This window comes from Gouania willdenowi, chromosome 1 (genome assembly GCF_900634775.1).
Source record: "Gouania willdenowi chromosome 1, fGouWil2.1, whole genome shotgun sequence".
In the NCBI taxonomy this organism is placed as follows: domain Eukaryota; kingdom Metazoa; phylum Chordata; class Actinopteri; order Blenniiformes; family Gobiesocidae; genus Gouania; species Gouania willdenowi.
Window position 1 is genome coordinate 27,049,122 of NC_041044.1, and position 14,246 is coordinate 27,063,367.

Consider the following 14,246-nt stretch of genomic DNA (forward strand, 5'->3'; position numbering starts at 1 on the left):
AATTGAATATTATAAACCCATAGCTGTATGTAGGGTATTATTGACTCTAGCCCAATTTCATGTACTGTATGTCAGGTTGCTCTCTACATGGATCATTAGAGAGAATTACGCTGCCTGTCATTTTGTATCTCGGACGTTAAATGTTTATGCCTGTTATGACAACAAAGGTTCAACATGTGAGTAAAGAGCTTTAAATAAAAGCATGTAAGTAGAAATTTGAATTCCATCCTCATGTAAACTAAAAGATAAGCTTCAGCCTGTGCTCCATTTACTGCAAAACACATTTTGGAAAGCGAGCTGCGGCACTGGACTAAATCATTAAACACTCTGCGAAAGCCACGAGTCGTAGAAGAAGTGTTTCTTCCCCACCGACTGCCGAGCCCCATGGCTGTGTTCACTGTGACATCCTAGATTTAACTGTACAATTATTTCTATGTTTTCTATTATGATTTCATTTTCAAATAAAACACAAGTGACAAACATTATTATTACTTGGCTTCATACTTTTGCCACCAATCTCAGCGCACATAACTGAATCAATCCTCCAGGTCCTATTAATTTCATTTATTTGTATGAAGTACTCCCTCTACTGCTGCTCTAACAACCCACATCTCACCAGTGGGTGGCACACACACATAAATATCTCATCTCATCTTATCTTAATGTTCTTCACAATGACAAAATATGTAATGTTTGAAAAGAAAAAAAATATTCCTACAACTGTAGTATACATGCAGCATTTTTCTGCCATTAAATTGAGCTTTATGACCACAGGGTTGACAGCATTTCCCCTCAAGTCTGATTTATACAATATAGGCAGGACGAGTGATAAGAACCCTACATTATGTTAGGAAAGCCAAACGTTGATGAAATAAAAAATCCTGTTCAGGTGGTACAGACTGTAAAAAATGATTTTGGGACACTGCACACCTCTGAAACCTTGTTTGCAACAAAAACAACTGTAATCCCTCCAAACACAGGCAAAAAAACCATTATCATTTAACACTGGCACCCTCTTCTTATATGTTTACACACGTGCAAAGACACACACATACAGCTTAAGTTCCAACAATGGATCTAAAAGACCTCATTGGAGACTGTTGAATGTGGTGGACTCTCCCATTCTATTATTCCAACTAAAACACATGGCAGACATGGGGTAGTAATGACAAGTAAACAAATTGGTTCATAATGGTCCTACCTGCATCTGCCATGTTGTCCTTACAACAAGCTTCTGGGCTGAGAAATCAAGTAAAGAATCCACCAAGTCTGATGCCAGGTTATATGGCCACTGGTTTTTTTTTTTTACCAAGCGTGTGTATTGTAGAGTACAAAGAACCAATGCCCTGAATAGCACATACCTCACCATTGTTGTTTCAAAAGGAAATCAAACTCACTGGCCACATTTGGAGAAATCAAGCAGCTTGCCCTGAAGCAAAGTTGAATGAAATAAAAGCAGCACAGTGGGAACAAAAGACTACAATCAACTGTGTATTGAAGAGGAATGGACTTGTAACCTGGAGGAAATTGGGTTATCGATGGTGGAAAATTACTCATTCGCTCTTTCACAGACGAATGCACAAAAAACATGCACAGACTTTAGTCCGCAGAGCTTAGCGTCATGATTCCATTGATCTAATGGAATCGGTAACATTTTCCAATGCTCCATTTCTCATCTGGTCTTTTGCTATCAGAAGGCTTTAAACACCTATGTGATTGAATGATTGGTTTGAAATAGCAGAGAAGGGTGATTTACGGGGACCATTGAACAGGTTCAACATTAAAATAGATAAGATGAGATGCCTCCATTTCTACCTACTGTGACAAAACAAAGCTCTCTTTGTGCTTCTCTGTTGCACATTAGGTAGAGTAAAGGGCCAGGCATCTTAATGTGTCTTATTTTGATTTGTACTTTATTTCCTTGTTGGTTCCTTGGGCAAGATAAATAACTTACACTGCTCTGTGACTGGATACCTGTGCTTTGGATTTCTGCACTGAAAAATAAGGCACTACATAAATCCAAGCCAATAACAGCATTTATATAATCCACATCAAGATTAATGTTTTTGTGTGTGTGTGTGTGTGTTTTTGCAAAGGATTTCGAATAGTTATGAATACCAAAAAAAGTTATATCAAGTCAGAAATACTTTCAAATATTTGATAAAGCTGGGGGAAGTCGCCCCACTTAGAATTTTTACAGGTTGAAATATAATATATATATATATATATAAAACCTCATTAAATGTGTTGAAAACCACATACCAGGTACTGTATATATATACCCTTAAGATTTTTATTAGAACATTGTCGAAAAGTTTGGCCTATAATCTGTTTCCGAACTGTAGTATTTATTAGGGCTGTCAAAAATGACGCGTTAACACGTGAACGCAAATTCCCTTTAATGCCACTATTTTTTTTAATGCGCAATTAACGTACGCCCCAATCTCCTACAAGTTGACCAACTCTGAAAATATAAACATGCATGTGTGTTTGCGCAACTGGCCCAGTGCTGAGAAACAAAAGTGATGTGGACAACCCACATATATACGGTAGTAGCTCTTTGGTTTTGTTCATTTTGTCAAGAATAGGATGGGAAAGGATAAGGATTACACAGACTTTGCTGAATACAATTTGAGAATTACAATGTCTTTGTTTTAATTGTTTTTGTAACACCCTATGTTGAGCCTACTTTGTAGTAAGGAATGATTTTGTGTTTTGTGTTATGTTTTATTTCTACCCCTGTGAGGTGGGTAGGCACAATCATATTGTGTGCTAGTTGCTTTGAGGTGGTACGTTTAAATGACGAATTGAAAATGTCTCTGCTGTGATGCAGAAGGATCAATTATTTATTTTAAGCTCATTGAAAACTGGATGTTTAATAATTATGTCCAAATGTTGAGTTGGACACTACATTGTCGGGATGAAGCCGCGTCCACGGAGCGTGTGTGTATTGCTGCCGTGGATTTTGAATTCATGTTAATGTGCCCATTTGATGATTCCTGTTGGGCTGAGTTTTAAATGTTGCAATAACAAATGTTTTCGCATAATGTAAGCATATTGGTCCACTCCTATGTTTATAAGAGTTTTATAAAGTTGAAAATATCCTTTTAATGTATAATCATAACAGATACAAAATATGCAATTAATTAGCGATTAATCATGAGTTAATTATCGAAGTTGTGCGATTAATTGCGATTAAAAGAATTAATTTTTTGACACCCCTAGTATTTATATTAGACTACTTCAAATAAGTAGTGGGGATTACATTGATCACAATAACAAGTATAGAATTTGAATGAATGGATTGGACTGAGATTTCTAAAAACGTCTTAATGAAAGACATTCTTCTTCATTGTGATTCATTTTTTCCTATTTTGGATCCTTTTTCTTTGAGTCTGTTATCAGGTATTTGTTTTTTTTTTTGTTTTGTTTTCTCTCTATGTCTGTGACCTTCTCCATTTGAGTGCGGCTTTTGCCAATTTCTCACATAATCCATGTTGATGCTTTATTTCAGTATGCAGTGTGAAATTCATAAGTCAACGGTTGCCATGCCAACAGCTTCCACCGCATTCACCCCCTCATTCAAAATGTGTGTGTGTGTGTGTGCGTGAGGCTATGGACATGTGACGCCAAGAAAGAAGCAAGTGGTAACCATTACATGACGTTTAATGCAGTTTTTCCTCTAACATACTGTAGATATTGTGAACTTCCTTCAGATTGTGGCCTGTTTATTTCCATCAGTGGAGAATCATTTTACTTCTCATTCAGCCACTCATTCGGTTCTTTTCCACTTCTTTCTACTTACTTCCAGTATCATCACTTCATTGTACCTTCCCGCTGTTGTTCTTGTTCACTATCATAATCTTTTAAGCCTTTGTTGTTAGCAGCCAAAGTAATGGCCTTGGGGAGGTCGGTGCTGGTTTCTGAGCCTGTCACACAGCTACAGGCCTTTGGGGAGAAGCTTTACCACAAGGTCACAAGAAAAGGCACATTTTGTAGTTTCTGTTGACTCCAATGCCTTTTGCAGCTGGAATTGAAGAGCAAAAGCCTGACTAAAGGCTTGACAATTTGTTATCCTCCAGCAGAAAATTGTTGGAGCTTATCCCCGCAGAGCCATGTGGTGGCAAACATGCAATCAATACACATACACACACATTCAGACCTGCAGATGTAAACATGTAGAGGCACCAATTGACCCATCATACATGCTTTTAGACTGTGGGGAGAAGTAGCTGGAATAGCTGGAGAATTGCTGGACATATTAGAACATCAAACTCAACTCAGGGAGACAGAAATGAATAAAGAGCTGAAGTCGCCTCTTCTAGCTGCATCTTTCTGCTCTCTGTAGGCAGTCTTGCTAATCCGTCTTTGGGAGCAACTTGTACTTCAGTGTCTTGCCACAAAACACTTCAACTAACCGCCTGAAATACAGTATATACTTGGAATGAAATCCCCAACCTATCGATCTGAATGCACCTGAGGAGAATGATATTTGCCATCAATGCCCCATCTGACAGCCAACAGTTTGATTGAATTAGAGTTAAGTTTAGAATAGGTGGCAAAGTAAATAATAGCTGGAGAATATTTGGATTAAAAATAATTCTTCAAAAAAAGTCAAACACTCTAATCATGCTCGGCCACTAATAAGGAAGTCACTGTGTGTTAGTGAATTCATTCTCATGGACTATGAAGGTTCCATAATGTAAAACTAATAAAGAAGAATGTAGCACTGAGTCCTGCAGTTTATATAGATTATTCTGACAATAATATTAACTTTAAAATGAATCTTCAACCAGTAGCAGTCATTCCAATAGATATATTTATCCATCGCAGTGTTAACCCCAGAGTGCCTCCAATATGGCCGCGCATCCGGGTTATTACCCAGAACGTGGCGTAGGTTAGGGATGGGCGATATAGATAGATATAAAAAATTATCTCGATGATTTCTGGTATGTATCACGATAACGATAAATGTCACAATAAATCAAAAACTATAAATAAATAAATAAAACAATTCCCAACTTAAAGTGTAAACAGGTTCCTTACAAACACAAATACATTTGAATACATCAACACTAGACACATTAAAAAAGGCTACAACGGCTGCTGACTCAAAAAGTTCATGAGCTGATATTTTAAGGAATATAATATATTAGTGCATGTGGATCAATAGTAGTGTTATCGTATGTAATTTATTTATTAATGAAATTATTTTCTAAATACATTAAGACTAATCCTGTTATTTTTTTTACTAATATGAGTGATGGATGGAGATTTCATGGTGATTCTGAATGAATGGAACAAACCATTGTTCTTACCTTTGCAGCCATAACCATGGAGGAGCCTCCTCTGATGCCCAGGATTGGAAGATGAGTCTGTGCAGAGATGAAGTCCAGGATTTGAGCGATGGCCTCTTGGTCCGTGTCATCACCAAACACGACACCTTGCAGGGAGTTTCTGGTCATTTGTGCACAGATCCTATTGATTATGCTCTTGGGGTCAGTTTCATTCATGGTCACCACCTCCACTTTAGGAGGATAAGGGATGTGAAGGAAGTCCTCTTTCTCTAGTCCAGCACCCAAAGCCACATCACTAGAGTTTCCCACCAGGACGACGGCAATGCTGAGTGAGTTGATAAGTTTGGGGCTGATGGGCGGCAGAACGGCGGGGCCAGGAGAGTACTGAGGAGGGATGACCACACCCCTCTGGTTGCTGCCTCCCCTCTGGCCTCCTTGACCACCTTGGGCCCCTCCAGGACCCGTTCCTTGACCTCCTCCTCTGCGGGACTCGCACATAGGCAACAGGATAAAGGAAAGGAAGAGCAGAAAGAGGAAGGGCAGGGTCAGCCGAGGGTGAGGATAAGGCTGAAGGGGTGAGTAGTTGGGAGGTGGAGGATGTGAGGAGGAAGAGGAGACCTCGCGCTTGTCCTGATCTTTGGAGGGAGAAGGGCGAAGGCTGACAAGCATTGTGGAGAAGTGTAAATGCCGTCCCTAAAGAGAAACAGAGGAGGAGAGGTAGAGAGAAATGATGATGGAATCTCAGAGCAATTCAAAGTCATTGAAATATAATATTTAGTCCAATGAATATACAAGCAGCTTTTTAGACACTACCTGCTTCAAACTGCCCATGGAGGATTATGTTTTTGGGTTTTTATCAAAGGTGGGGATACACTTTAAAAATTAATATACAGTATATACTCTAACCATTTATGTTAAAGGATTAAACTTGAAATACATATAGGAAATGTATTGATAATAATAGTTTAAGTAGGTTTTGTACAAATAAGAAGTTCCAATGCCACAACATGTTGCACGCAATGGATTCTTAATCGCATCACTATATCTTCAATAGTGATTTATTTTGATTAGAAACCGGGGAGGTATTTGATCAAACCCAGCTCAGGGTTAAGTCCAGGTTTAACCTGACAGTCCAGCTCCGTTAAGCCGGGTTCTAACTCAAACAGCTGTTTCATCAACGAGAAAACACCTTGGTTACCATAGTAACACAGTCCGTGGGTCAAACCTGCTCCCGACCAGGTTTAAGCAGTAGGCTTGGCTTAAGCTGCAGACGCACTCTCATGAAACCACGTCATCATTTTGAAAGAAGTCATTTAGTGATGCTTTAAAACACTCAATAAAGAAATACAAAAGGAAAAATTTGTCAAAAAGACTTTCAAATTGTTCAAACCACAGTTGGTCCTTTTATTTTCTATTTTTTTAACGTGTCCGTCATTTGTTTTCACTGCTAAGTAACAGATGACATCACGTCCTGTTGGTCTCAGCATTGGTTCCTATTGGCTTCTTATTCATCGTAAAAGCTGTGGGTCTTATGAGGAGGTGCACTTAAGCTAAACACTGTCAGCTGGCTCGGCTCAGCTGGGGAGCTTCAAGCTGAGAAGATTTTGATGAAATGGTAAAAGCCAACGTGGTCACGGACAGCTTTGCTGAACCAGGTTTAAACCATAAACCTGGCTCTACTGAGAACACTTTGATGAAATACCCCCCAGGTTAGCTGGAGCTAATCCCAGTCTTATCAGAGTGGAAAAACTGGAAAAATTAAGGAACTATTATTATCTATATTAAAATGAATAATTGTTAATTTGTATTTATTATTAGCAAGGTATTATAATAACAACAACAACAACAACAACAATAATAATAATAATATTAATAATAATAAATGACAATGATAATTAGTGATTATAGTGGGGCAATGTCTGTCTATTACGTAAACGAAAGATTTGCAGCTGTCAGGTCAACAAGATAGTTTATTGTGCTGTTTAAACATACAAACTGCAAAACTGAGTGACCCACAATGACAGATATCAAACTACACACTGAGACACAGAGGCCTGATGAAACCACATTTATCACACTATGCTTGGGGAACATAAAGAAGCTTCATTTTGAGATTTTGGGTCAAATCTCCATATCTACTGACAGTTCTTTTGGCTTTATGTGATTTCTTTGTATTTGGTTTCACAATGAGCTTCCCGGTTTGTGTGTGTGTGTGCGTGTGTTTCTAACAGACTGATATGCTCACAGCTTCATGGACTAGCTGTCAGGCTAAGTGACCATTAGAGACTCTGACTGAACCACACTAAGTCTTGCTCTCTACCTTGACCCCTCTCTCACTAACACACGCACAAACACACAAACACACACTCTGTCATAGCCTCTTGTCTGCCTTCTTCAGTCTCTCTGTCTCTCTGTCTCCTGCTCTTGAAGTGCAGACCCATTATTTAAATCATTGCTCTAATTTACAATCAGGCACCCATCGGTATACCAGAGTATAGAGGAGAGTTGAAGAAGGAGAGAGGCAAAGGAGGAGAATGTGTGTGAGACAGAGAGTGTGTGGAAGAAAAGATGTGCACAGAGGTGAGGTGAGGGGCGTGGAGAAACACAATTAGTCATAGCCTAATGTGAAAATTGTTGTTTCTCAGGACAGCCAGGAAGATTTCTGTTTGTACAGAACAAATCTAATCTCAATGGGTTTACATTCATGCTCAAACTCAAAATCATAGCAGTGGAGGAGTGCAGCAAAAGACTCGCTCGTGTTCGGCTGAGCTCACATAACACCTCTGCTCATCTTTTATAAATCAGACAGTCTGCGTGTTGTAGCACCAATCCAGTCATCACCAACACAACATGGGACAAGTGCGTCCAGACAAAAAAAAAAAAAAACCACAACGGGCGATAGCCAGAAAGTTGTGACAGGCGCTGAAAGCTGACAGTTGCAGAAAGCAACAAAAGAAAAGTCCAGAAAAATGTGAAACAAACTGAGCGCCTCCAGATGAGGTCACCCCATGCAATGGAAAACAAGACAATGAAGGAAAAAGGGTCTACGAACAAAAACCGTGTTTTTGTAAAAGGTCCTCATTAGGAGAGGTTTGTGGGGCCTAATTGCAGGTGCACATGCTAATTGTATAAGAGTTGAATCCTGCATGAGAGCTGGGAGAGAGACAATGAGCGAGGGAGGGAGAGGTGGCGGAGGAGGAGGAGGATGTGAGTGGGAAGAAAGAAGCGGCGAAAGAAGAGAGGAGGAGAGAGGAGAGTGGGGTGAAGATGAGAATAAATAGACAAACAAAAAAGAGATGGAGGTGGAAGAAGGAACAGCAATAAGAAACCTGGAGGAGGGGAAGGTGAGGGAGGAGGGGCACAGCTGAGGAGATTAAAAGAAGACATGATTAGGAAGAGATGATAGAAACTAGAGCCATGTGTTGGAAGCAGGAGCAGGTAAACATAAACAGAGGTGAAACTAAGAGAGAACAAAGGTCTAAATCTGTAACATATTTATTGAAAACACATTTTTAAAATTGTACAACTTGGCCAATTTCAAAGTGAGCAGTGGAGGGACACTTTGAGGAAAAAATCTCTAAACCATGCGAAAAGTGTGACAGCAGACGGAGAGGGAGAGAAAGATTCATCTGGATATCTTTCTTTATAAGAGCAGTGCTTTGTTTCCATGGTAACAACTCCAATATGCTTCCTGATGGACAGAAAGACTATACGCACACAAATCCATGCAGTACGCTACACCTTTAATAATACACAGTTTGATTTCTTCCATAAAGGTTCTTGTTGTGAGGGTGACTAGTAACAGGAGATAAATATCGAGGGGCATTTTTTGTTGAGACATGTGCTCACACACCCACATATGGTGAGCTAATGCACTCCTGCAGATAGAAATAATCATTAGCACAGTAACTCACATTAAAAGAAAGATCCACAGGCAAAAAATAGAAATAACACAATGAATCAGGAGCTACTGTGACATTTGGACTAATCTGACCTTCACGTCTTCACCGTCATTAATTGCAACTAATTATTATCCTTTGAAAACATTGTGTTGGATTATTTACTCACAACATACAAGAGCACGACACTGTGTCAATGAATCCAAGTTGACATGTGAATTTGCCGACTCTTTAGAGCCTATTATGAGTCTAATATACAGTAGCAATTACATGTAGATAAGTGGCAGCTAATTGCTGCAACAAAACATCCACTTATGCCCGATTCTTGTATGGCAGACGTCACTGACTTTCCGCTCAGTGTTCCCCCTAACTAGACACATGCTTGAACACAGAGTGAGCTTGTTTAAATGCCATCAATAGTTGACTGTAGGTCAAGTGTCCGCACACACGCACGCACACACACGTGAGGCTTTTCCAATATCAGAAAACAAGAGCAGCCTTTCATGCACCAATGCACATACACGATGACGTGTGTGCAACCTTAAGTACACAACTGCTACAGTTATGTTTTTAAATTGCAACGAATGAAGTATGATGAAGATTTAAACATGAACAACGAAAGGGCACTCGTGTTTATAATCCGTGTACTGTGTTCTGTTTGTGTGATATTTGGATATTTTCAGGAAAATTATGGACAATCACCACACAGACGAGAGGGGGTGGGGGAGGGACTTTAACTCTGCTGCGTTTGATTAAATTGATCTTGTAGCATGTTGTCCACCTCACACTAATGGCAAAGAGGAGTAATCTGTGTTGATGATGTTTCGTTAAACAGTTATTGATGCTGGTAGTCTGAATCTGTGAGTTTTGGGCCAACTTTACTGAACAGTGTTACGGTCCAAATAATATCTCAATAAACTGGTGACTGACTATGAACTGTGAGGCTGGTGTGAGGAACAATAGACGTTAGAACTTTTGACACTTTTGCAAAAAAAATTACAGCTTCTTTGAGGGCAGTAAAAAATATATTTTTTGATATAATACCGCTTAGCCACTAACGGCAGCTGTCAACACAGATGGAAGTTGATCACAAGAAACGAGGAGCACGAGTACATTCATTACACCACCTCTGGTTCCTTTAATCACATGTGCATGTTTTACATAACATCCATTTTTTTTGGTTTGATTTATTTATGTATTAATAACGTTTCAATTCACCAGTTCATCAGTTCAGTGACTTGTTGCTCCTTTTTTGTCCAGGAGTACTAAAGCCCCCCCCCCCAATCTGTGGGTCCCTTCTGTGTGGTGAGAGTAAAACCTGAAGCTCTCGTCCATAGTTTTCCCCCAAATATAATATCCAAATAGCACACAAACAGAAGATTTACATTTAAAACATAAAAACGCTGCTTGTCTGGTTTCTGTTTCTGTCTTTCTCTTTTGGTTAGTAAAACAAAATAACCACACCATTTATTTCTTATTTTGATTTGGTTTTAAAATGGAATAACCAAAGAATGAAGGGATCATGGATTGTTTATCAAGGAGTAGTGCCCTAGTGGTAAAGAAGAGGGCTTGAAGTTAAAGCCCAGGCTGCAAAGGACAATCCATCTATCTATCTAATTAGAAAATTAAAACCAGTTTATTGTTAGTTTTTTGTTGGTTTCATCACTGTTGCCCAGACAAACATCCAGTTCGAGGTTACAACCTTTTAATAGGACTGAAGCATCAATCATGTCAGTGCTAACATTTGCAAAGAGCATCGATTTCAGAAGTCTCTGAAATGGCACAAACCACTGACAGATTCAGGCCTGCCTGAGGCAACTCATAGGCTCCCAGACTGCCAATAAGGATTCCACATGATCAATGTAGCCATGAACATTGAGTCTTGATCAACTCGCTCCTTTTAGTTTCCACAGTAACACAAAGACTTCATCAATGGGGTGTGCACTTTTTAAACACTGCAGTGGATTACAGAGAGCGGAATATACACTGCAGAGGCTCAAAAAGACAACCGTGAGATGTTGAAAATGAACAAACGCACGCGGGTTGTGATTACTCGGCTTTGCTTGATCACTGGAGCTTGGATGCGTTGGGCTGTGCTTGATATGACTGGAAAGGCTTTGTGGATAACGTGAACTGACAGGCATATTTATCATTGAGCACATTTACATTCAATGGTTTGTTTCAGATAAAAGATATTCTCTTATCACACAATGAGTTTTATAATATAACAAATCCCAAAGTAATACCAAAATATAGCACTTAAAATAACTTCCGTGAAGAAATAAAGAAGATTCTTAAAAGATTAAAAGTGTATTCAACAATCTGGATAACATTTGAAGAACGTACTCAGCAGGTGAGCATGTTTGACATTTGTGTGTATCATCATAAACCTGACACATCTTTGATTCAGGGAGACATTCCCTTTACTGCACCACCTCTGTGTTTAAAAAACACATCATTAGAACCTGGCAACCAAGTCAACTTCCAGTCATGGCTTTTATGTCATTTTGACTTTCCGATTGCTTACCAGGCTCAGCAGAAGCTTTGACAATAAGACTGTTTACAGTGGAAATAAAACAAACTTTCATTGTTGTTTTTTCATCCTCTGTTGAGCAACATCTTCTGCGGTTGGAAATGGTGCTCGGTCGGCTTAAAACAGAGGGCCTCAAGGCGTGGCTCGAAAAGTGCTAGTTTTTCCAGCATGAGGTGGGGTATTTAGGCCATGTCATCTCAAACCAGGGGATCTCCACGGACCCTAAAAAGATAGAGGCTGTGTCCCAATGGGAGCGTCCCACTAATGCCTCCGAACTGCGCTCATTCTTGGGCTTCACGAGCTACTATCGCCGGTTTGTAGAGGGATTTGCCAAGTTGGCTACCCCTTTGCACCGGCTGGTGGCTGAGTTGGCAGGCACAAGGTCTAAAAAGGGCTCGGACAAAACTCTAGAGGCCGCATGGGCTCCACAGTGTGAGCAGGCGTTTGAGGCGTTGAAGGCAAAGCTAGTGTCTGCACCCGTTCTCGCGTTTGCAGACTTTTGAAAGCCGTTCATTTTGGAGGTGGACACTAGTTAGAGTGGATTGGGAGCTGTCCTCTCCTAAGAGACAGACAGTGGGGTGAGACCGGTGGCCTACGCAAGCAGGGGGTTGCGGCCCACTGAGCGCAACTTACAGCTCCATGAAGTCGGAATTCTTAGCGCTCAAGTGGGCCATGACGGAGAAGCTCCGCGAATATCTGTTGGGTCACAAGTGCACAGGGTACACCGACAATAATCCGCTGAGCCATCTCTAGACTGCGAAACTGGGTGCAACAGAGCAAAGATGGGCTGCTCAGCTTGCAGCCTTCGACTTCAAAATAAGGTACCGCTCAGGTCGAAGTAACAGGAATGCTGATGCCCTATCCAGGCAGTGTTCAGGCTCCGAGGCCTTGGCCCAATATCTGCCGGGTTTTCCAGCTCCTCTCGCACTGCAGCATGGCCCGATGCTAAACCCTGTTGTGACGGCTACCTAGTCCTTGGTCTCAGCCCTCCCAGGCCATTCTGTTTCTGACCTCCGGTTCCTTACAGGAACACAATCCTCTGCTAAAGGAAGGCCTGGTGTTTTTGCGGCAGAAAACCAAGCGTGCCCTTGCGTTGCTTCGCCAACGTTTGTGGAGCAAGATGGGGTTCTTTTTCGTTGTACTTACCATTCTGACGGTGGGGAGGAAATTCTGCCAACTTCCCTACAGAAAGAAACCCTGACCCTACTCCGGGAATGTTCCATGACATCCGGGGTTGAGTCCAAGACTGTGAGCGGTGCCAAGTGGCAAAAGATGCTGGTCAAGCGTCTCACAGTTACATGGGTCATCTACTCGCTTCCCGGCCCAATGACATCCTCGCCAAGGATTTCACGTTGCTTGAGCCCTCACGGAACGGGTTCAAAAACATCCTGGTCATGACAGACATGTTCAGAAAATTCACCGTCGCAGTTCCCACACGGGACCAAACAGCCTATACTGTGGCCCAGGTGCTGATTTCAGAGTGGTTTTATAAGTTCGGGGTCCCAGGTCGTTTGCACTCTGACCAAGGAAGGAGTTTCGAGAGTGTTTTGATTCAGCAACTTTGCTCGTTGTATGGTGTGGAAAAGTCTCGTACAACACCGTACCATCCTGCTGGCAACAGGCAATGTGACCGATTTAATCGCACCCTTCATAACCTTCTTCGGACATTGCCATTGCCACAGAAGCAGGATTGGGCTTTGTCTCTACCCCAAGTCCTCTTCTGTTACAACACAACACCACATCAGGGCACAGGAGAGTCTCCATATTACTTGATGTTCAGCCAAGAGCCGAGGCTTCCAATCGACTTCCTCCTTGGAAGGATTGAAGAACCAAGGTCGGGCGAGGTACAAGGATGGGTGGCTGAGCACCAAGAGTGGCTCAGGCTCGCGTTTGGTTGTGCTCGTGAGAGGCTTCTTGTAGCTGCAAATCGTAGGAAAGAGTGTCATGACCAACAAGTGTGGCATGCACTACTGTTCGTGGATCAGCGGATGTATGTGAGAGATCATAGTTTCCGAGGGCGCCATAAAATTCAGGATCTTTGGAGTTCGGTTGTTCATCAGGTAGTGAGTGCTTCATCTGGAGAGGGTGCAGTTTACTCCTGTTGATGATTTGCATAAGGTCAGGAATGTACATCGCAACATGTTGAAAGCCATTGTGGAGCCTAAGGAGGTTGTTGAGCAGGCACCCCGCTCGCCCCTTTTTCCAAACCCGGTCCCACTTGAGGATTCGTACTCTTCAGATGGTGACGTGTGGCTTTTGGTCTCAGAATCCCACCAGCATGTGGGTGCCCCTAGCGCCTCTCTTAGGGCTCCTTTGGGGACCTCTGTCTTGGGTGCACCAGGTCTTGGTCAGACTAGTGTGACCACTGCAACACCCTTTCAAGAAGCATCTTTAGCTGACCTAAATCAACCAAGTACCAGTGCTCAAGCATTATGTTGAACCACTCGGTCTACGGCTGGTCAACATTCAAACATGTATCGGCTTCCCCAGACTACTGAACGGGTTGGTAGGGCTCCG

The 14,246-nt window shown here is 41.5% G+C and overlaps 1 protein-coding gene across 9 annotated transcripts in view; it reads right to left on the bottom strand.

The window, feature by feature from the left end:
- grin2bb (glutamate receptor, ionotropic, N-methyl D-aspartate 2B, genome duplicate b) overlaps positions 1–14,246 on the bottom strand; it is a 135,709-nt gene that overhangs the window by 100,333 nt on the left and 21,130 nt on the right. For all 9 annotated transcript variants that reach the window (XM_028443152.1, XM_028443143.1, XM_028443134.1 and 6 more), the window contains exon 4: positions 5,319–5,990. In XM_028443152.1, coding sequence (XP_028298953.1) covers positions 5,319–5,990 — 672 coding nt within the window. The remainder of the gene's footprint in view (positions 1–5,318; positions 5,991–14,246) is intronic.